This window comes from Rhinoraja longicauda, chromosome 1 (genome assembly GCF_053455715.1).
Source record: "Rhinoraja longicauda isolate Sanriku21f chromosome 1, sRhiLon1.1, whole genome shotgun sequence".
Taxonomy (NCBI): Eukaryota; Metazoa; Chordata; class Chondrichthyes; order Rajiformes; family Arhynchobatidae; genus Rhinoraja; species Rhinoraja longicauda.
Window position 1 is genome coordinate 100,135,995 of NC_135953.1, and position 23,674 is coordinate 100,159,668.

A 23,674-nucleotide genomic window follows, 5' to 3' on the forward strand; every position below is an offset into this window, starting at 1 on the left:
TCGATTGTAATCATGTATTGTTTTTCTACCATCTGGTTAGCACGCAACAAAAGACTTTCACTGTTCCTCGGTACACAGGGGAATAAACAAAACTCAAACTCAAACTCAGACTAAACCTAATGCTTATGATGCTCCATCTGACTGATACTTGCTGTCAAGGATCACAAGATTAGTAGCATTTAAGACCTAAACTGAGGGCGTACGCTGGACAGAAAACCTTGAACATCAGGAGAATGCGTCATGCGAGGAAATTCTCCCTTTTAGATGGGACTAAATCGAGGGCTTGTTTACTCACTCCGGTAATGCAAAATGTCTCTATGGGAACCATTCTGAAGAAGGGTAAGTGTGTATTCCCCCAATGCTCTCTCCCCTTCAAAGTGCCTTCAATAAAACACCGGATTTGGCTGACAACTAAACCATCCTATCACCAACTAGAGAGAAGTTCTGACCTAAACTCTACCTCATTGGAGATACACGGACTATCTTCAATTGGACATTATTGGACTTTATTATAGACTTACTTTGGAGGTACAGCACGGAAATAGGCCCTTCGGCCCACCGTGTCTGTGCCGTCTAGTGACAACCATGTGAACTAGCACTAACCTACTCGCTAGGAACAGTTTACAATTTTACTGAAGCCGATTAACCTACAAAACTGTAAGGGTTTGGAGTCTGGGCGGAAACCGGAGCACACAGATAAAACCCACGCAGTCACAGGGAGAACGTACAAATCCATACAGACAAGGTGAGGATTGATCCCTGGGTATCTGGTACTGTAACACAACAGCTCTACAGCTGTGCCACTGTGCTGCCCTTTATCTTGCACGAAACCTTATTCCCTTTATCCTGCATCTGTACACTGTTGATGGCTTGATTGTAATCATGTATAGTCTTTCAGCTAACTGGATAGCACGCAACAAAAGAGTTTTTTCACAGTACCACAATGCACGTGACAATAAACTAAACTAAACTAGACTAAACTAAAAAAAATAAGCATTTCATGGGATCAAGCTGTGTGCAGACTGACGAAGAAAAGTCTGAAGAAAGGTCCCAACACAAAACTTAGCAGATCAATTCCCTTCTAAGATAATGCCTGGTCCAGGAAGTTATTCCAGCACTTGGAGTAACCACACCAATTTCCTCAAGATTCCAGCATCTGTAGTTCCCTGTGTCTCCATCATTAACAGATATGAGTCCACAATGTAAAACAATTGAAAATTCAGCACATATTAAATTTTGGATGAATTTAGGTCTGCTGGTTGCTTAACACTTTAACTCCCCCTCCCATTCCCACACTGACCTTTCTGTCCTGGGCCTCCTCCATTGTCAGAGTGAGGCCCAGCGCAAATTGGAGGAACAGCACCTCATATTTCATTGGGTAGCTTACACCCGAGTGGCATGAACATTGACTTCTCTAACTTCAATAAGCCCTTGCTTTCTCCTTCTCTCCATCCCTCCCCTTCCCAGTTTTCTGACCAGTCTTACTGTCTTCGGCTATCTTTGTATGCCCACTCCCCTGACTTCAGTCTGAAGAAGGGTCATGACCCGAAACATCACCCATTCCTTCTCTCCAGGGATGCCGCCTGGCCCGCTGAGTTACTCCAGCATTTTGTGTCTATCTTAAATTTTGGAAGGGGATGTGATAAACTCTTAAAATGTCGGAAAAAGGTAAGGAACAGAAATAGCTAATGCACCCCATTTATCCTCCACCATCATTCAGCAAGAAAACACTTAATTCTAATCTCATGTGTTTGAGATGTGGGAGGAAACCGGAGCACCTGGAAGAAACCCACGTAGTCACAGGGAGAATGAGCAAACTCCACACAGACACCACCCCAGGTCAAGATCAAATGCGAGTCTCTGGTACTGTGAGACAGCTGCACCACTGTGGGTAGATGGTGGAATCTGGGGTAGGAGATGAGAATGTGGGGAGAATAATTGGGTTGGTATAAATGGGTGCAAGATGGTCGGCATAGACTTAGTGTCTGAAGAATTTGTTTCTGTGTTGTAAGAATCCCTCTTAAAATAATTCCTCCATTTTACGTGGTTTCTTGGCAAATTACTTAAGATCTCTTGCTCCTGACTCTCGAACAAGTGGAAACAGTTTTTCCCCATCAACCCATTCCCCATTTCCACAATTAATAATCCCTCTTGGTTTTAAAATCCTCTCTCAAATCTTCCTTCACCCTTTGAAACACAAGGAACTGGAGATGCTGGTTTTAACTCTCCTTCACATTCCTATGTCAGTCTGAAGAAGGGTTCCAACCCAAACGTCACCTATTCCTTTTCTCCAGAGAAGCTGCCTGACCAGCAGAGTTACTCCGGCATTTTGTGTCTATCTTCGGTATAAACCAGCATCTGCAGTTCCTTCCTACCCACACTGACCTTTCTGTCCCGGGCCTCCCCAAATGCCTGAGTGAGGTCACACACAAACTGGAGGAACAGAACTTCATATTCTGCTTGGGTAGCTCACAATCCAACAGTATGAACATTGAATTCTCCAATTTGAGGCAACCTCTAACAATCCATCTCTCTCCTTTCTTCCCATTTCTTTCCTTCCCCCCTCTCTTCCTGGACCCTTACCTAATACTCCCCTCCACCTTCATTCCTTCCTCTGACTTTACAATTCCCACTTCAATCCCTTGATCTCACACCTAATTTTTTAAACACTGGCCTTTGTCCAACCACCTGCCTATCACCCCCCCCCCCCACCTCACCTGTGTTCACCTATTACCTGCCAAGCTTTGTCCTGGTTCTCCTCTCTTCCAGCTTTCTTTCTCCACCCTTCCACCCCGCTACAACCAGACTTCAGAAGGGTCCCAACCAAAAACACAACCGATCCATTTTCTCCGTGGAAGCTGCTTGACCGGCAGAGTTGCTCCAGCACTTTGTGTCTCCCTTAAAACTTCTTGTAAGGTGAACAAGCCCAGTTCTTTCCGTAGAACTGAAATATGTCTATCTAAGCACGAGCTGACACTGAAGCAAAACCACCACTGCTGCGTGTGCAAACAGAAGCCTCCTTGCAAACAAAAACTCTGTAACTGATTATTCAGTAACACTTACATTGTTATTAAGTACTCATTTTTCAATATCTGGGCATTACTTCCAAAGGCCGCATGTAGGTTATTTATTGGATTCATTGTAGTTTCTCTAAAGGAATAATGTCTCAAGTATGAAGAAAAGGGCAAAGGGCTCTTCATCATTTCCTTCTTCTTATTGTACCTCTTCCGATATTCATTTTGTAGAGAGTAGACATGAAATTAAACTGCATCATAAAAGCCTGACAAGATAGGAAAATAACAAAGACCTATCTAATTTACTCATAAGTACAGCCTCTGAGTTTAACAAAATGCATTTTTTTTTAATGTATTCAGAGAGCAGAATATATATTTTCAACTCCATTTGAAATTAGTTTAGTCTATTGTCACGTGTGCCGAGGCACAGTGAAAAGCTTTTGTTTTGTATGCTATCCAATCAGTGGAAATACTAAACATGGTTACAATCAAGCCTTCCAGTGTACAGTTACAGGATAAAGGGAATAACATTTAGTGCAAGATAAGGTCCAATTAAAGATAGTCCAAGAGTCTCCAATTAGGTGGATGGTTGTTTCGGACAGCTTTCTCGTTGTTGATTGGACAGTTCAGTTGCCTTCATAAGTAAGTTATAGGAGCAGAATTAGGCCATTCGGCCAAAGCCAATTAACCTACAAACCAGTACCCCTTTAGAGTGTGGGAAGAAACCGGAGCACCCAGAGAAAACCCACACGGTCACAGGGAGAATGTACAAAGTTCGTGCAGACAGCACCCACAGTCTGGATCAAACTCAAGTCTCTGGTGCAGTAAGGCACCAATCTACTGCTGTGCCACCTTGACCACCAGGTGGCGCCAGCAATGGCTGCCTCGCCACCAGTCTGTCTGTCCCTTCCTTCTTTGTGTTTTAATAGGATGAGTTAAATGTGTGTTTTAGTGTTCTTTGACTTGTTTTATGTGGGGGGAGGGGTTGGGGGGTTGGGAGAGATTTTTTTCTAATCTGCTACCTCAACGGAAAAGCGATTCTTTTCCCTGTCGTATCTCTGTCCACATTGCGGCCGAACATCGAGGAGCTGGCGGCCTTTGCTGGAGACCGACCTTTGAGAGCTCCACCGCGGGTGCCTGCGGACTTACCATCGCGGAGCTTGTGATCCCTTTGCCAGGGATCGACCTCGGAGCTCCACTCCACTCAGAGACCAACATCGGGAACTCCCAAGCCGCAGGAGCTTCAACCGCCCTGACACGGGAGTTTTGTTCGTCCCGACGCGGAGGCTTCAAACGCCGGCTGTGGGAGCTTTGAATGTCCCAACGGATGGTTCGACTGCCCCGACCACGGGAGTATAAAGAGGAAGAAGCTTGGATTTTTTTGTCTTCCATCTCAGTGAGGGATGTGGGGAATCCACTGTGGTGAATGTTTATGTAAACTTTTATGTAGTTGTATGTCTTGTTGCTTTTTTTTCGTATGGCTGTATGGTAATTCGCATATCACTGTACCTTAATTGGTACATGTGACAATAAAGACCTTTGAAACCTTGCCACCCACAGTGAAAAGCTTTTTTGGTGTCCTTACGTTCAAAAGTGTTAGGAGCAAAATTAGGAAATTTGTCCCATCAAATCTACTCCGCCATTCGGTCATAGCTGATCTATTTTTCCCTCTCAACCCCATTCTCCTGCCTTCTTCCCATAACCCCTGACACCCTGATAACAGCTGAGATGGAATTATTTATCTTCTGCCTTTTCTTCTGTGATTTTGGTTATATATTCCGAGCAGGAAGCAACGTATTCTACCTTTCACAATTTGATAAAATAATTACTACACTTCCCAACTTAATTCACGCATCCAGAAAAGCTTGAAGTTTCCTCACGAAGACAATTCATTTATTGCTTGACTTAATTCTAAAGTTACTATCGCCTTCAAATTTTATGTAGTTGTATGTCTATTTCTACTCCCTAGCGTTTGAGGCTCATTGAGGAGGCGCTGTGAACTGTTTGCGTGCTACTGTATGTTTTCATTTTTTTTCTATTGGAACCTAATCAGATGTACAGCACTTTGGTCAACGTGGGTTGTTTTTAAATGTGCTATACAAATAAAATTGACTTGACTTGACTTGACTTCAAAAAGAAAGAAAATAACAATTTTTGTCGCATCTAAAATGCATCAAAGTATCCAAGGTGATTCACAGGGGAAGCATCAAACCAGATCAATGGTGTAAGGATAGCACAATTGCACAGCTGTTGAGTTTCTGGCTTACAGCACAAGAGAACAGGTTTCGATCCTGACTACCGGTGCTGTCTAAGTTTGCGGAGTTTGTAAGCGGGTTTTCTCCGGGTGTTCCGGATTCCTCCCACATCCCAAAGATGTACAGGTTTATAAGCTAATTAGCTCATTGTAAATTGTCCCTAATGTGTAGGATAGTGTTAGTGTATGGGTTGATCACTGGTCGGTGTACACTCGGTGAGCTGAAGGTCCTGTTTCTGCATTGTATCTCTAAAGTAAAGTCTCTAAAGTAAGATGACCTTAAGAAATTAGATGTTTTTTCCCCATTAAATTAAATTAGGAACCGATGGTGTGGATTTTGTTGATTAACCCTAATGAAGAATTTCATGTTGCACAAATCCATACTCTTGCCATGAAAATGTTGCTGAATGTGCTGTTGGCTAAAGATGGTAGTGATTGGCTCATAGCCCTGATAAAGGGAAGGTCAGATGCAAGAAGTGAGCGTCAGAGATCAGGTTTTTTGTTCAGTTAAAGATACAGCATGGAACTTTGAAGTAATACAGGTGAACTTTCAAGTAATAATGGTGGCACTGTGGCGCAGCAGTAGAGTTGCTGCCTTTGTACGCCAGAGATCCAGGTTCAATTCTGACCATGGATGCTGTCTGTACGTTCTCCCTGTGACCGCATGGGTTTTCTCCGGGAGATCTGGTTTCCTACCATACTCCAAAGATGTACAGCTTTGTAGGTTAATTGGCTTTGGTAAAGTTGTAAAATTGTCCCTCACGTGTGAGATTGTGTTAGTGTACGGGCTGATCGCTGGTCGGTGTGGACTCAGTGGGCCGAAGGGCATGTTTCTTTGCTGTATCGTAAAACTAATCTAAACTAAACTTAAAATAGTGGATCAGCACACCACTTGATTTATGGATAATTGGTTGGCACGGAGCCAATGGTCGGCGCAGACACAGTGGGCTGGAGGGCCTGTTTCTAAACTGCAACTCTAAATTAAACTAAAGATACATGGATAGGATAGGTTTGGAGTGATATGGGCCAATCATGGGGAAATGGAACTAGTTTGGATGGGGCACCTTGGTCAGCTTGGACGAATTGGGCTAACGGGCCTGTTTTCATGCTGTATGACTGATTCCATGATATGGCTAACACACATGTGAAATGCTGCAGATCATTATGAGGCCTGAGCATTTCTTAGGCTTCAGATAAAATGCCAGTTATATTAAAACCACCATATCATGACCTCCTATGTAGAAAGGAACCGTAAATGCTGAGTAACTCAGCGGGTCAAGCAGCATCTCTGGAGAAAAAGGATGGGTGACGTTTCGGGTTGAGACCCTTCTTCAACGAAAGTAGAGGTGGGGCGATTGGAGGTGGGAAAAGGCCAGAACGAATCAGGGCCGGCAACAGATGAGAAAGAAAGGGTGGTGCCCATGATGGCCCATTGTTGGTTGGAGAAGAGGTGATGATGAAGACATACATGGATGAGAACAGTGGAACTAGTAGGATGGGTAGAGTGGTAGGTCTGTGGGGGGGGGGGGGGGGGGGGGGAGAGGGCATGCAAGGGTCACATGAAACGAAGAAATCAACCATCATACCGCTGGGTTGTAAGCTGCCTCAGTGAAATATGAGGTGCTGTTCCTCCAATTTGTGTGATCTCCTCTTCTTTAACACTGACACCATGAGAGTAGGGTATAGGACAAGTGCTACCTCCTCACTTGCATCCAATTCCCCAGTCTATTTCACCAAGGGAGTGAAATAACACAAGGTCTTTAGGTTCACAAATCAGCCTGATGGAACGGGGTAGCAACTAATCCACTGCATGATACAACAATTAGAGTCTATTTAAAAGCACAATTGTAGAACTAATCTTGAACACCCAAAGATAGACTTCAACAGACAGAGAGATTTCCTCGTCTAATTATATTCCACATAATTGTGCCGCAGTTTAGATTTGAAGCCGCAGCTGAAAGAAAACTCACACAGCTCCAGTCGTGACTATTTTACTGTACTTTTGATTTGAGATAATGAGGATTAGAAATTAGTATAATGTTATTGTGGGATCAAGATCAATTCTGTTCAACACAAATGCCCCAACATTTTGGTTCAGTATTGGTTGATGACTGACAGTCATTTTGTTTCAAATTTCTTTGCCTGGAGTTCAATAGAAACCAGCTTTACTTACTTACAGCGTTGCTTCAAAGAAATAGACAATGGACAATAGGTGCAGGAGGAGGCCATTCGGCCCTTTGAGCCAGCACCGCCATTCAATGTGATCATGGCTGATCATTCTCAATCAGTACCCCATTCTGGGGTACTGGCACACGGTTCAGAGAGTTATCTAGCCCAAAGGTTCGATGTTGTTCCTGCTCACATAAGCATCTTCCCATATCTTTCATCTATCCATATCAGTACATATTTCTTTGAGTGAAATTTCTTCTCTAGACATTCAAGTATTTTATCTCGCCAAATTAACTAGTGCAGCATTGAGAGAGGTCTCCAATGCCTCTTTCATGGATGTCATAGAGTCATAGAATGTGGAAACAGGCCCTTCAGCCAAACTCAACCATGCCAACCAAGATGCCCCATCTTAGCTTGTCCAGTCTGCCTGCATTTGGCCAATATCCCACTAAGCTTTTCCCATCCATATCTTTCAAATATATGGAGAACAGATGATCTCTCCTTTTGTTTTATGCTTTTGTGACACGTTTTTATGTGGACAAATTATGCTTCTTCAATTATCACAGCAGCCTTACAGGCAGGGGGAGCTGGAAGAAAGGAGGGCAGGACAAAGCCTGGCGAGTGATATGTGGAGGAAAGTACTGCAGATGATGTCTACGAGTGATATGTGGACACAGGCGATGCAGGTTTTGGTACGCATGTAGGGTAGTTACTGTCGGACCAAATGGAAAGGCCAAGAGAAGTTGGTGTTCACAGTTGCGGGCAATTTATTAAAACTGGTGCGCACCAGGAAACAAGTCAAAACTGATCTCCTCTGCGCAACTTTGGCACAGCTTTTAAATTCTCAGCTGACAAAATGACACAAAAACTTGATAAACTGTAAAACTAGATGTTGATTACAGAATGGAGGTTACAGAAAGACTGAATTAGGTCACAAACTTGGTCTTGATTACAGAATATGATGATTGTCACCAAGTCTCACTTAGTTGACAGTAGATCCAATTTTCTGTTACAACTATGGGTGCACACTATAACATGGTCACTGGAGTTCTTAAAACTTGGGTGTCACCACTGCTGCATTCCATGTCTCTACTTTTAGGTTTTGTCTGTAGTTCCCGCTCACCACATTAGCACAACCCACATCCCTATTTATTAGCCCTCGCTGTTCTTTCCCCTGCAACAATGTCATTTATGTTCTTCCCTGGTCTCCAGATCTGTTCATTTTGTGTTCAAACGTGTTCAAATTTCACTTCAGAGTCTTGAGTAACTCACTGGCGTGACATTGAGTGAATGCTATACTGCTGACAGTACTGCCACTTCAAGGAGATGTTAAACCAGGATCAGTCTTTCAGGTAAATCAGGATCTCCAATGAGGTAGATAGTAGTTCAGGACCCCTCTCTATTAACTAGTTATTAGCCTTTACTATTTGAGAATGGATCGACTGTGCTTATGTTCACTGGAATTTAGAAGGATGAGAGGGGATCTTATAGAAACATATAAAATTCTTGAAGGATTAGACGGGCTAGATGCAGGAAAAATGTTCCCAATGTTGGGAGAAGTCCAGAACCAGGGGTCACAGTTTAAGAATAAGTCATTTCAGACTGAGATGAGGTAAAACCTTTTTACCCAGAGAGTTGTGAATCTGTGGAATTCTCTGCCAAAGAAGGCAGTGGAGGCCAATTCACTGGATGTTTTCAAGAAAGAGTTAGATATAGCTCTTAGGGCTAATGGAATCAAGGGATATGGGGAGAAAGCAGGAACGGGATACTGATTGTGGATGATCAGCCATGATCACAATGAATGGTGGTGCTGGCTCGAAGGGCCAAATGGCCTACTCCTGTACCTATTTTTCTTTCCCCGATAACAGTCACCTAAAATTGAAGAATGCAATGTTCATACCATTAAGTGTAAGCTACTCACGCGGGATTTCATCTGCTTGACGTTAATGTACACGCAAAGAACTGTGATCCTGGATGTTCCATTAAGCTCTCTGTATCCTTATCAATGAGGCTCTGTACCCTGACAGGTACTTCCACAGTGTTCTGAGACTTAGCATGGAAACAGGTCCTTTGGCCCACTGAGTCCATACCAGCCGTTGATCACGCGTTCAAACTAGTTCCACATAATCCCACTTTCTCATCCAGTCGCTAAACACTTGGGGTAATTTACAAAAGGTAATTAACCTACGATCCTGCACATCTTTGGGATGTGTGAGGAAACCAGACTACCGGAGGAAATTCATGTGGTCACAGGGAAAACATGCAAACTCCACACAGACAGCACCTGAGGTCAGGATTGAACCAGGGTCTCTGGCACTGCGAGGCAGCAGCTTTAGCCACTATGCCACCGTGTCAATCTGTCTCATGGCCAGGCACAACTCAGAACAAGTTCTGCCCATCTAAGATGCTGAATAGATTTTATCTAAGAAGGACATGGAGAGGCAAACATTCGAGAAGAGTCCCAACTCAAAGTATCACCTATCTATATCCTCCACAGATGCTGCCTGACCTGCTGAGTTACTCCAGCACTCTGTGAAACGTCACCTATCTATATCCTCCACAGATGCTGCCTGACCTGCTGAGTTACTCCAGCACTCTGTGAAACGTCACCTATCTATATCCTCCACAGATGCTGCCTGACCTGCTGAGTTACTCCAGCACTCTGTGAAACGTCACCTATCTATATCCTCCACAGATGCTGCCTGACCTGCTGAGTTACTCCAGCACTCTGTGAAACGTCACCTATCTATATCCTTCACAGATGCTGCCTGACCCGCTGAGTTACTCCAGCACTTTGCATTCTATACAAGATTTGCAGTTCCCTGTGTCCGGACTTGAACTAAACTTGGACCATGCCTCAAGCAACTGTTATAGTCATAGCGTCATACAGTGTGGAAACAGGCCCTTTTACTCAACTTTCCCAAATTGACCAACATGTCCCATTTACACGAGTCCCACCTGCCAGTGTTTGGCTCATAACCTGCTAAATCTACTCTATCCAGACACCTGTCCAACTGTTTTTTAAACGTTTCACAGTGTTTCGTAATGTTAAGACTACCATGGCAAAAACAAGCTGAACATATTATTATTCATTTATAATGAACATCAAAGTTTAAAAGTCCCAGATTCTGTAGTCTCTCCTATGTAAACAAAAGAGTCAAAGAAAGCTTTATTTGCAAATGCTTTTTAAACGTTTCACAGTGCTTCGTAATGTTAAAACTACCAAAGCAATTACAAGCTAAATTCATTAGAAAAGAAGGGTCTCGACCTGAAACGTCATCCATTCCTTCTCTCCCGAGATGCTACCTGTCCTGCTGAGTTACTCTGGCATTTTATGTCTATCGTTATTTGCTGTGATGGATTCAACAACTCAATGGTATTTGCCAAACGTAAGGAAATGAAAGCTAAGAGTTTTTGTATTTATCAACCGTCAGTCTGCAGCATCTAGAATGAGTTACAAAGCTTTAAAGAGCTGTTATATAATTACAACATGTGTTTTTATTGGTCCATGAAAATATTTATTGTTGGACACAACAGAATCTAAATCATGCCTTTATTGTGGAGTATGAACAGAGAAATATGTCTAATAATACAATGTATGGCCAGCAAGCAGCCAAGCTTGTTACCACATGATTGTACAATTGTGACCAATAAACCTCTCTGCCAATTTCCACGCCACATTAAAACTATGGGCCATTCCAAACAACTGCAGATCCACAAAACATATGGGATTTTGAGACTGCGAGTGTTCTCCACATACAGACTACGGGCAATGGTGATCAACGGACCTCTCACTGCCACATTTCAATTTCATTTTATTACCATCAACAAAGCTCACATCCGAATACATGGAGGGTTCACGAGTTAGTCACTGCACAGGTGATCATCTGCTTTGCAATTCACTGATCTCTAATTAAAAGCAGTGACTTCCTCATGCGAATCGCAGGCTGTGTTAATGCCTTGAGAATAATACTGGCTATATTACTGATGGGCGGCACAGTGCTACCTCACACGCCAGAGACCTGCGCGTGATCGATCCTGACCACGGATGGGTGGAGTTTGCATGTTCCTCCTGTGACCGTGTGGGTTTCTTCACACATCCCAAAGACGTGCAGGTTTGTAGGCTAATTGGCCTTGTGTGTAGGGAGTGGATGCAAAAGTAGGATAACATGGAACTAGTGTGAATGGGTGATCTATCGTTGGCATGCATTCGGTGGACTGAAGGGCCTGTTTCCATCTTGTATCTCGAAACAAAACTGTTCATACAACAGCACAGTACCTTGCTATCACAAGATCAGTTGGAGGGGTTAAGGGCGAAGAGCTTTGAAGAGCTAACTACCATTTGAGGGCACAGGCTAGTGGAAACGACTTGAGGGCAAAGGTGATGGGATCCAGTATGACATGAGAAACCCTGGGGGTTGAAGATCGGGCCATGGCAAGGCTGATATGTATTGTCCGTTCTTGATTAATTTTAGTTTAGTTTAGTTTAAAGGGACACGGTGAAAACAAGCCCTCCTCGCTGACCATCATTACCCCTTTCGCATTAGTTCTATGTTATCCTATATTCACATCCTACGCACGAGACAATTTACTGGAGCCAATTAACCTGCAAACCAGCTCACCTTTGTTGTGTGTGAGGTAACCAGAGCACCCATTGAATACCCACGCAGTCACAGGAAGAATGTACAAACTCCACACAGACAGCACCCAAGGTCAGGATCGAACCCGGGTCTCTAGCGCTGTGAGGTAACAGTTCTCTACAGCTGCGCCACTGTTCCACCAATCCTGATGACTAGCTTGCTGGACTACTTGGGACACTAATGTGCACTCTTTATTAATGTCCCCACCTTATTAATGTCCCAAAGTTTTCCATATAGCAGTTACAAACTAATTTTCACTGAGCTATGTGAAGGGATATTTGAACAGATGAACAGAGGCATTGTTAGAAGGCTGCATGAGCATCTTAAAAGAAGGAAAGAGTGTAAGTAATGGAGAGAGATTTAGGATGGGAATTTCAGAGTTTTAGGGTTTTGATAGCTGAAGCCTTGTCCTCAAATAGTGGAATGAATGACTGTGGAAATGAGCAAGAGAATTAGAAAACCATTAATATTTCAGAGGTATACAATGCCCAGGAAAGTTAATGTCTGAAGAAGGATCCTGATCTGAGGCATTGCATATCCATGTCCTCCTGAGACGCTGCCTGACCGCTGAGTTACTCCAGTACTTTGTGTTCTATGCGTGATTCCAGCATTTGCATTTCCCTGTATCATAGAGTCTTCCAGTGTGGAAACAGGCCCTTCGGTCCAACTTGCATACTGGCCAACATAGAAACATAAAAACATAGAAACATAGAAAATAGGGGCAGGAGGAGGCTATTTGGCCCTTCGAGCCAGCACCGCCATTCACTATGATCATGGCTGATCATCCACAATCAGTAACCAATACCTGCCTTCTCCCCATATCCCATGATTCCACTAACCCCGAGAGCTCCATCTAACTCTCTTTTAAATTCATCCAGTGAATTGGCCTCTACTGCCTTCTGTGGCAGAGAATTCCACAAATTCACAACTCTCTGGGAGAAAAAGTTTAATCTCACCTCAGTTTTAAATTGCCTCCCCATTATTCTTAAACTGTGTCCCCTGATTCTGGACTCCCCCAACATTGGGAACATTTTTCCTGCATCTAGCTTGTCCAGTCCTTTTTTACGGATGATGACAGTGATGTAACATTTGAAACATAGAAGATGGACACGAAAGAAGAAGTAGATAATTTTATATGTCTCTATAAGATCCCCTCTCATCCTTCCAAACTCCAGTGAATACAAGCCCAGGCTTTCCAATCTTTCCTCATATGGCAGTCCCTCCATTCCAGGGATTAACCTCGTGAACCTACGCTGCACTGCCTCAATAGCAAGGACGTCCTTCCTCATATTAGGAGACCAAAACGGCACACAATATTCCAGATGTGGTCTCACCAGGGCCCTATACAACTGCAGAAGGACCTCTTTGCTCCTCTACTCAAATCCTCTCGTTATGAAGGCCAACATGCCATTAGCTTTCTTCACTGCCTGCTGTACCTGCAAACTTACTTTCAGTGACTGGTGTACAAACATACCCAGGTCTCGTTGCACCACCCCTTTTCCTAATCTGACACCATTCAGATAATAATCTCCCTTCCTGTTCTTGCCACCAAAGTGGATAACCTCACATTTATCCACATTATACTGCATCTGTCATGCATCTGCCCACTCACCTAACCTATCCAAATCACCCTGCAGCCTCATAGTATCCTCCTCGCAGCTCACACTGCCACCCAGCTTTGTGTCATCTGCAAACTTGGAGATGTCACATTTAATAATCTCGTCTAAATCGTTAATATATATTCTAAATAACTGGGATCCCAGCACCAAGCCTTGTGGCACCCTACTAGTCACTGCCTGCCATTCTGAAATGGACCCGTTAATTCCTACTCTTTGCTTCTTGTCTGCCAACCAGTTCTCTATCCATGTCAATACCCTACCCCAAATATCATGTGCTCTAATTTTGTACTCTAATCTCTTGAGGGACCTTGTCAAAGGCTTTTTGAAAGTCCAGATATACCACATCCACTGGCTCTTCCTTATCCATTCTACTTGTTACATCCTCAAAAGATTCCAGAATATTAGTCAAGCATGATTACCCCTTCATAAATCCATGCTGACTTTGACCGACCCTGTCACTGCTTTCCAAATGTGCTGCTATAACATCTTTAACAATCGACTCCAGCATCTTCCCTGCAACCTGGTCTGTAATTCTCCGTTTTCTCTCTCCCTCCTTCCTTAAAAAGTGGAGTTACATTGGCTACCCTCCAGTCCACAGGAACTGATCCAGAGTCGAGAGAACATTGGAAAATGGTCACCAATGCATCCACGATTTCCAGGGCCATCTCCTTGAGTACTCTGGGATGCAGACCATCAGGCCCTGGGATGTATCTGCCTTCAGTCCCAACAGTTTACCCAACACTATTTCCTGAATGATGTGGATTCCCTTTTTCCTCCCTCCCACTAGTCCTCGGTCCCCTAGTATTTCTGGGAGATTGTTTGTGTCTTCCTCAGTGAAGACAGAACCAAAGTACACCTTTAACTGTTCTGCCATTATAAATTCACCTGTCTCTGATTGCAAGGGACCTCCATTTGGCTTCACTAATCTTTTCCTTTTTACATATCTAAAGAAGCTTTTGGAGTCAGTTTTTATATTCCCTGCAAGCTTTCTGTCACGTTCTTTTTCCCCCTCTTAATTAACCTCTTTGTCCTCCTCTGTTGAGTTCTAAATTTCTCCCAGTCCGCTTGCTGCTTCCTCTGGCCAATTTATATGCCTCTTCCTTGGAATTAACACTATCCTTGATTTCCCTCGTTAGCCACGGTTGAGCCGCCTTCCCCATTTTATTTTTTTGCCAGACAGGGATGAATAATTTTTGAGTTCATCCATGCAGTCTTTAAATCTTTGCCATTGCATCTCCACCGTCAACCCTTTAAGTATAATTTGCCAGTCTATCTGAGCCAATTCCTGTCTCATACCTTCAAAGTCTCCTTTATTCAAGTTCAGGACCCGAGACTCTGAATTAACCGTGTCACTTTCCACCCTAATGCAGAATTCCACCATATTATGGACACTGTTGCCCAAGGGGCCTTGCACAACAAGATTGCTAACTAATCCTTCCTCAAAACAAAATACCCAGTCTAGGATGGCCTGTCCACTAGTCGTTCTTCAACATCTTGGTTTAAAAAACCATCCCGTATGCATTCCATTGTCTTGAGAAAATTAAGGTTAGGTAGAGCCAAAGAAACTGAGGGATTTCAAAACCATTTTAAAATCAAGATATATGTTAACATGATGACAGTGCAGATAATTGACACAGGGGTAGAAGTGAATGGGACTTGATATCATGGAGCATAGAACAAAAGATAGTACAGCCCAGGAACGGCCCCTTCGGCCCACAATGTCGGCGCCAAACATGATGCCAGGTTAAACTAATCTTGCCTGCACAATAATGGATTCATATCCCTCCATTCCCTGCATATCCATGTGCCTTTCTGAAAGTCCCTGAAACGCCACTATCGAACCTGTTCCACCACCACACCTGGCAGCATGTTCCAGGCACCAAAAACCCTATATATAAATAACCTTACTCCACACATCTGCTTTAAACTTTGCCCCTTTCACCTTAAAGCTATGCCCTCTAGTCTTTGACATTTCCACCTTGGGAAACAGGCTCTGAATGCCAGTTTAGATTACTCCAAATTCACAGAGAGTGTGCCGAGTTAGGCAGTACTGAGTGTGTTGACGGGCGGCACAGTGGCGCAGAGTTACTGCCTCACAGCGCCAGAGACCTGTGTTCAATCCTCATTACCGGTGCTATCTATGCATTTATACGTTCTACCTATGGCTGTGTGGGTTTCGTTCGGGTGCTCTGGTTTACTCCCACACTCCAAAGAAATGCAGGTTTGTAGGTTAATTGACTTCTGTTAATTATAAATTATCCCTAGTGTGTAGGATAGTGTTAGTGTACGTGTTGATCGCTGGTCGATGCAGATCCGGTGAGCCGGAGGGTCTGTTTCCGCACTGTATGTCTAAAGATTCCTACTAAAGTCACTAAAGACTTTCTAAACTCTTTTTAAAGAGTTCTACAATCAACCTTCAATACACCATTCAACAGTTTGTTGCCACCTCAAACAATAGTACTCTTATTTGCCTGCACTCTTAAGCGCTTTAAATAGAACGTTGTGTTGAAAGGAACTGCAGATGCTGGTATATACCGAAGGTAGACACAAATTGCTGGAGTAACTCAGCGGGTCAGGTAGCACCTCTGAAGAAAAGGTATGGGTCGGGACACTTCTTCAGACAATAGAACGTTATTGCTCGCTGGAGTCGTTATTTGCTGCAGTATGCAATTTAACAACCTTACAGCGCCAGAGACCCCTAGTTTCGTACAATACTTACCTCCAGTTAATCAATTTAAAATCACATATTCTCAATAACATTTCAAGCACACTGGTTTTGCTGTTCAATGGATCATTTTCAGATGTAAAGCTACCCTTAAACAATTGCGTAAGAAGGAACTGCAGATGCTGGTTTAAACCGAAGATAGACACAAAAAGCAGGAGTAACTCAGCGGGACAGACAGCATCACTAGAGAGAAGGAATGGGTGACAATTCGGGTCGAGACCCTTCTTCAGACTTCAAACAATTGCCTTCTGCTTGGGACACCCATCCATCGATTTATAAATATCAATAAAATCAGATACCTGATGGGTCAAGCCCCATTTAATTTCCAGGTTAAAATTTCCCCACAACTATACATTACTAATGTCTACTTTAGTTTATTTCAGCCCACCGAGTCCATGCCGACCAGCGATCACCCTGCACTAACACTATCCTACATACACTTAGGATTTACAATTATGCCAAGCTAATTAGCCTATAAACCTGTACGTCTTTGGAGTGTGGGAGGAAACCGAAGCTCCCGGGTAAAACCCACGCAGGTCAAGGGAACAACATACAAACTCCTTGCAGAGAACACCCACAGTCAGTATCGAACCCAGGTCTCTGGCGCTGTAAGGCATCAACTCTACCGTTGCGCCACCGTGCTGCCCTAGGTGTGCCGCCCTCCTTACTCATTTTATGCCTGAGGTTTCTCCTTTTACTGCAAGGAGCCTGATACATCTCCTCTTGCACTTGTAATTAACTGTACAGTAATCTTTGATTTACATCACAACCTTCTCAGTGGGTGTTGCAAGACAGGATTGACTTAATAGGACCTTGCTCAGTAAACTGAGTTATTTCTGTTTCAGATGCAATAACATTGCTCCACTGACACGGAGTCTCAGGAAACAAAGCACAGCTGCCTGGGTTTACCTCAAGAATTTTCTTTGGCAAATTAATAATAGATATTTCATCCTTACCAACGTCACTTCCCATGAGGTACATCATCACAGATTGTCAATGTTTCAGACTCTATTTTAATCAGCTATGAGACAACCCCAATGAACTTATTTTGTTTCTAGCAGATTGGTTTGTCTTGGTGCTTCCATTATTATTTTATTGAAATGGAATTCATTTGGCCCATCAGGTCTATGATATCTCCCAGACAGACAATCCCATCAGTCCCATTGCCTCTCTCTATTTCCCTGTAATATAAGATTCATAGAGTCATAGAATGCTACAATGTGGAAAAAGGCTGTTCGGCCCAACTTGCCCACACCAGCTAACATGTCCCAGCTAGACTAGTCCCATTTGCCCTCGCTTGGTCCAAATCCCTCCAAACTTGTCCTCTCCATGCACCTGTCTAACTGTTTCTTTAATGTTTGGATAGTCCCAGCCTCAACCACCTCCTCTGGCAGCTTGTTCCATACACCCACCACCCTTTGTATGAAAAAGTTACCCCTCAGATTCCTATTAAATCTTTCCCTTTAGTTTAGGGGGGTAATTTTTTCTTTCTTTTCTTTTTCTTTTTATCTTTTAAAAAAATATATATATATAAGTTCTCTTTTAACCTTTTATCTATAATTACATGGAGACTGGGAGGTCTATACCCTATATGTATTTTGAAACTGGATTTATATTAAGGCTACATTTGTTGTTAATGTAATCCTGATCCCTATGTTTCAATATCACTGTTATGCTTATCATTTTTTTGAAATTTAATAAAAAGATTTGAAAAGAAATAAATAAATCTTTTACCCTTCACCTTGAACCTATGTCCTCTGCTCCTCTATTCCCTTACTCTGGGCAAGAGATTCTGTGCATCTACCCGATCTATTCCTCTCATGATTTTATACACCTCCATAAGATCACCCCTCATCCTCCTGCGCTCCAAGGAATAGAGACCTAGCCTACTCAACCTCTCCCTATAACTCAGACCCCCTAGTCCTGGCAACCTTACAATGTATTCTTCTTCATGCTCCCATCAATTCCCATTTGAATCTATTGCCCTTAATCTACACTCAGGGATAACTTGGTAGCAGATTAACCTGCCGACAAGTCCTTGGGATGCGGGAGGGAACAAGAGCACCTCCGGGTAACCGATGCAGGGAGAAAAATCAGACAGGAATTGAGGGGCACGTGGGAAAGAAGTGGATACGAGGGAATAAGTGGGGGAATAGGAGTAATGGGATTACTCTAAATGATGGCATAGATTTGATGGGCCAAATGGTCTGACATTATATTGTAAGAAAGGATGAGACTCTGCCAGATCTCGTAAGGAAACATAAGCAGAAATGCAAATGAAAGAACAGTTCGAGCCACTGACTTGCCCTCAAATTACATCCTGGGTATCAAGACGCATTTTTCCGAATCTATATCCCTTTACGCACCATGTGACACATGGAAACAATTTCGGATAAAAATCAGGATGAGCAGAGGCCGGGATCCTGGAAACATGTGACTGAAAACCAACATTCGGCATCTACCAAAAGAATAAAAAAGCCAATACCAATTCCACTTGTTTCAATCCAACTTGGCATGGTTGGATCGTGAAGGTTGATTTCTTTTTTCTCATTGTACAAAACTACTTTTGTGATTTTATAATAGTTGAAACATTCTCATTTCAATTTGTTGAGGTTTGTCATTTTCTGCTCTGATATTCTAACGTAGTAGATTATTTATTTGTTACAGTACAATGCACTTTAATTCACACCAGAGAATTTATGGGGGATGCTGGTTCAAACAAGTAATTAAACGGGTAAAGTGCTTAGCTGTAATAGACAATGATCTGTAATTATCTTATTCTGAGACACAAGGTTGGAACCACAGACGTACAGAAAGACGGATGTTATTTCTAAACAGCCCATTAAACATAGGCATGAAGCAGCAGGCAGCACAAGTAAATAGGCCAGGCATGAAATAAACACCAGTAAAGGAATAAGGAAGAACAAACAAACAATCACTTACCTCGTGACTGAGGATCTCCGTTTGTGTGGACTTGTCAGCTTGCGAGGTCAGTGTCTTTTGCAAACTTCGATAACTGTCCTGTGGCAGAAATTGCACATTGCTTGTTATTGGCAACCATGCAGTTCTTCCAGCAAAGCAACGAGAACAATGCATGTTTCCGGAACAAAATATACACAAAGGGAGAGCACAAAGTGATTCCAGATTCAGGAACAGTTTCATCCCAGCTGTTATCAGGCAACTGACCAATTCTATCAGCAACCAGGGAGCGATCCTGAGCTACCATCTACCTCATTGGAGACCCCAGGACTATCTGGATTTTATCTTGCACTAAATGTTATTCCCTTTATGATGTATCCGTCCACTTTGGATGGCTCAACTGTAATTGTGTATTGTCTTTCCGCTGACTGGTTAGCACGCAATAAAAAAACCTTTACACTCTACCTCGGTACATATGACAATAAACTAACCTAAGTGCTGGAGTAACTAATTGGCATAGATAGTGTTTACAGTCATAATATTTTTCCTAGGGTGGAAATGTCCAACACTAGAGGGCGCAACTAGGGCTGGTGAGGGAGGCACATATGATAGTGGCATTAGAAAAGGCTTTTAGATAGGTACATAAAAGTTCAAGGAATAAAGGGAGGCAGACGAGATCAGTTTGACTTGATGTGGGCTGAAGGACCTGTTCCTGTGCTGTACCGTTCCATAGAATCTGGATCAGGCAGCATCTCTGGAAGACATGGATAGGCAATGTTTTGGGTCGGGTCCATTGGATCTGACAACTCGAAATGTCACCTATCCATGTCCTCCAGCGATGCTGCCTGACCGGCTGAATTATTCAAGCACTTTGCGTTCTACACAAGCTTCCAGCATCTGCCGTTCCCTGTGTCTCCAAAAATGTACTGAGGAGGACTTATCAAAGCCACATTGGAAACTGAGCTACATAAGGAGATGGTAAACCAAATGGCTTAAACTACATTGTCAAAGTCTGGCGAAACAGGTCAGCTAAAAGGAGTATCTTAAAGGAAGAGAAGAGGTGGAGAGATTTAGCGTTTAGTTCAGGAAGGAACAGGCAGATAGACACAAAAAGCTGGAGTAACTCAGCGGGTTAGATAGCTCTCTTGAGAAAGGGAACAGGTGAGGTTTCAGGTCGAGACCCTTCTTCAAGAAGAAGAAACTCTTTCTAGAGTTTAGTTTTGTTTTGAGAAACAGCACGGAAACAGGCCCTTTGACCCATCGAGTCCGCGCCAACCAGCGATCCCCGCACACTAACACTATCCTACACACCCCCAAGGACAATTTACAATTTAACCTAAGCCAAGTAGCCCACAAACCAGTACGTCTGTGGAATGTGGGAGCTCCAACTCCACTGCCACATTCCCCCAAGGATTCCCATTACAGAGCGCAGTGTGAGCAATCAGTGGAGGTTCAGGACTGAAGCAGTCTGAAGAAGGATCCCAAATATCACCCATTCTTTATCTCCTTTTCACACCTCTAGTTACCATTTCCCCTGAATCTCAGTCTGAAGAAAGATCTCAAACCTAAACGTCTTCTATCCTTTTTTCTCCAGAGATGCTGCCTGACCCGCTGAGTTACTCCAGCATTTTGTGTCTATCTTTGGTATAAACCAGCATCTGCAGTTCCTTCTTACATAGGAAATGCCACCAATCATGTTCTCCTGAGATGCTGCCAGACCCATTGAGCTACTCCAGCACTCTGTCTTCTCAGGCCTTTCATATGTAGCAACTTCATTCATTTCAATGGAGAGGAATGATTAGAGGGGAGACAAGCAATTTACAAGCTTCTTTTTCATTGAGTCAATGTGAATGTATTGTTTTTATGTGATTTAAGATATTTTAAAGCTAAATGTTGTGGTAGCTTTAATTGTTCACAGTTCTTCAATGTTTGTGAATTTAAGAGACATTTGTGGTTTGTCTGCCTATTTGACAGCTGGTTCAGCAGAACATGTGGCTTAGGCAGGTGTCCACCATCCCTGTGGCTTGCAATCAACAAGGCACAGTGGTGCAGTGGTAGAGTTGCTGTCTTACAGTACCAAAGTAGACATAATGTGGTCTGAAGAAGGGTCTCGACCCGAAACATCACCCATTCCTTCACTCCAGAGATGCTGCCTATCCCACTGAGTTACTCCAGCATTTTGTGTCTACCTTCTTACAGCGCCAGAGACCTGGGTTTTATTCTGACATCAGGTGCTGTCTGTATGGAGTTTCCATCTTCTCCCTGTAACCACATGGGTCTTCTCCGGGTGCTTCAGTTTCCTCTCACATTCCAAAGAAGGTTTGTTGGTTAATTGGCTTTGGTAAATATTGTCCCTAAGATGTAGGATGGAACTAGTGTATGAGATTTCATAGGTTGGTGTGGACTCAGTGAGCTGCACGGCCTGTTCCACACGCTCTATCTCTAAAACTAATACTGAAATTTTAGTTTGGAACCTTTCTTCCACCTGATAGGTCACCTATCCATGTTCTCCAGAGATGCTGCCTGACCTGCTGAGACACTCCAGCAGTTTATAACTTTCTAGCCATTCACACTGATTCTGTGTTTTCCCACTTTCCCATCTCCATTAGCAATTTACAGCAGCCAATTAACCCGCAAACCCACACATCTTTGGGATGTGGGAGAAAACCAGAGCACCTGGAGGAAACCCACGTGGTCACAGGGAAAACGTGCAAACACTGCACAGACAGCACCCAAGGTCAGGATCGGACCGGGCGGAGTCTCTGGAGCGGAGGCAGCAGATCTACCCGCTGCGCCACTGTTGCCTGTTCAGTGGAAGCTTCAGGCCAAAGTGTGACATAACTTCATTGAGTATAATTACACCTGTGTTGTAATTCCAATTGGTTCATAGCTGAACAGCTGACAACCTTTTGCACATCCATTAGCAGATGGAATGATATATTTGAACAAAACAACATTTATGAATGAGATAAGACTTTCTTTTCAAGCACAGCAATAGAAGGCGTGCTGTTCTATTTTCACTTAAAAATTATCAGGCAGATGTCAATTGACCCAGATTGTTTGTTTTGTAGTGGGATATGTGTAAAACCTGTTTTAAAAAACAGATTATTGTAAGTGATAAATTCCATCAGGACAAGTTAAATATTTTTGATTTAAATACATTGGAAATACCAGACATTCAGTTATATGCACAGTTTTTGTGTAGGATTAGTGTAAATGAGTGCTTGATGATTAGCATGCACTCAGTGGGCCAAAGGGCCTCTGTCCATGCTGTACCACCCATCTGCCAGTCAAACTCCCCTCACCTGTAACTTCCCATCACTTTCCGGGCTTTGGCCTGCCCCCACCTCTTTTCCAAGGTCCCACGCCAAAAACATTGTCTATTCATGTTCTCCACATGTGCAGCCTGACCTGCTGAGTTAGTCCAGCACTTTGTTTAGTTTAGTTTAGTTTTGAGATACAGCGAGGAAACAGGCCTTTCGGCCCACCGGGTCCGCGCCGACCAGCGATCCCTGCATATTAACACTTTCGCTCATGTATCAGAAGACGTTCTGCCATCGCTTTGCCACAGCCAGTGCCACATCAGTGGCTCTGCGGAGATCGTCTGCAGTGCATGCCTCTCCACCGCAAGTCAGCAGGTGGGCCATTAACACTATCCTACACACTCTAGGGACAAATTTTACATTTACCAAGCCAATTTACCTACATACCTGTACGTCTTTGGAGTGTTCATGTTTGTGTTTTACTCTGTATCATACTAAGGTGGACTGACCACTGAATAAGCAGATCATCCTATGAGGAAAGACTAAGTAGCACCTTGTATCCATTGGAGTGGAGAAGCATGAGAAGCAGTTTGAGTGAAACCTCTATGAATCTGCGAGCTCTTGACAGGATGGATGTGGAGGAGACAAGTCTTCTCTGGGAGAATCAATAACTGGGGGGAGGGTCACTCTATAAAATTTAGGGGTCACCCATTTAAGACAGATCTGAGGTATTTTTGTTTCTCTCAAGGAAGGTCATGGGGCCTTGTTTGAATTGATTAAAAGTTACAGCATGAAACAGGCCCTTCGGCCCACCCTGTCCATGCCGACCCAATCCCTCAGCCCATCCTCTTCAACTCCAACCTCCAGCCCTTTCCTTCCCTCCAACTCCAGCCCTTCTCCCTCCCACTGAGTTACTCCAGTACTTTATGTATTTTTTGTAAGCCATCATCTGCAGTTCCTCATGTCCACGAGAAACATGTGTGTATTGCCAAACTGCAGAAGAAACTAAATGCAAAGTAAAGTTCAGAAGTGAATACTGCAGCACACAGTGACCACAAGAGGAGAATATGG

At 43.4% G+C, this 23,674-nt stretch overlaps 1 protein-coding gene across 5 annotated transcripts in view; it reads right to left on the reverse strand.

Moving 5' to 3' along the window:
* The window catches only part of ccser1 (coiled-coil serine-rich protein 1), a 993,014-nt gene that overhangs the window by 293,577 nt on the left and 675,763 nt on the right, over positions 1-23,674 (reverse strand). For all 5 annotated transcript variants that reach the window (XM_078403227.1, XM_078403223.1, XM_078403228.1 and 2 more), the window contains exon 9: positions 19,365-19,442. In XM_078403227.1, the coding sequence (XP_078259353.1) occupies positions 19,365-19,442 (78 nt within the window). The remainder of the gene's footprint in view (positions 1-19,364; positions 19,443-23,674) is intronic.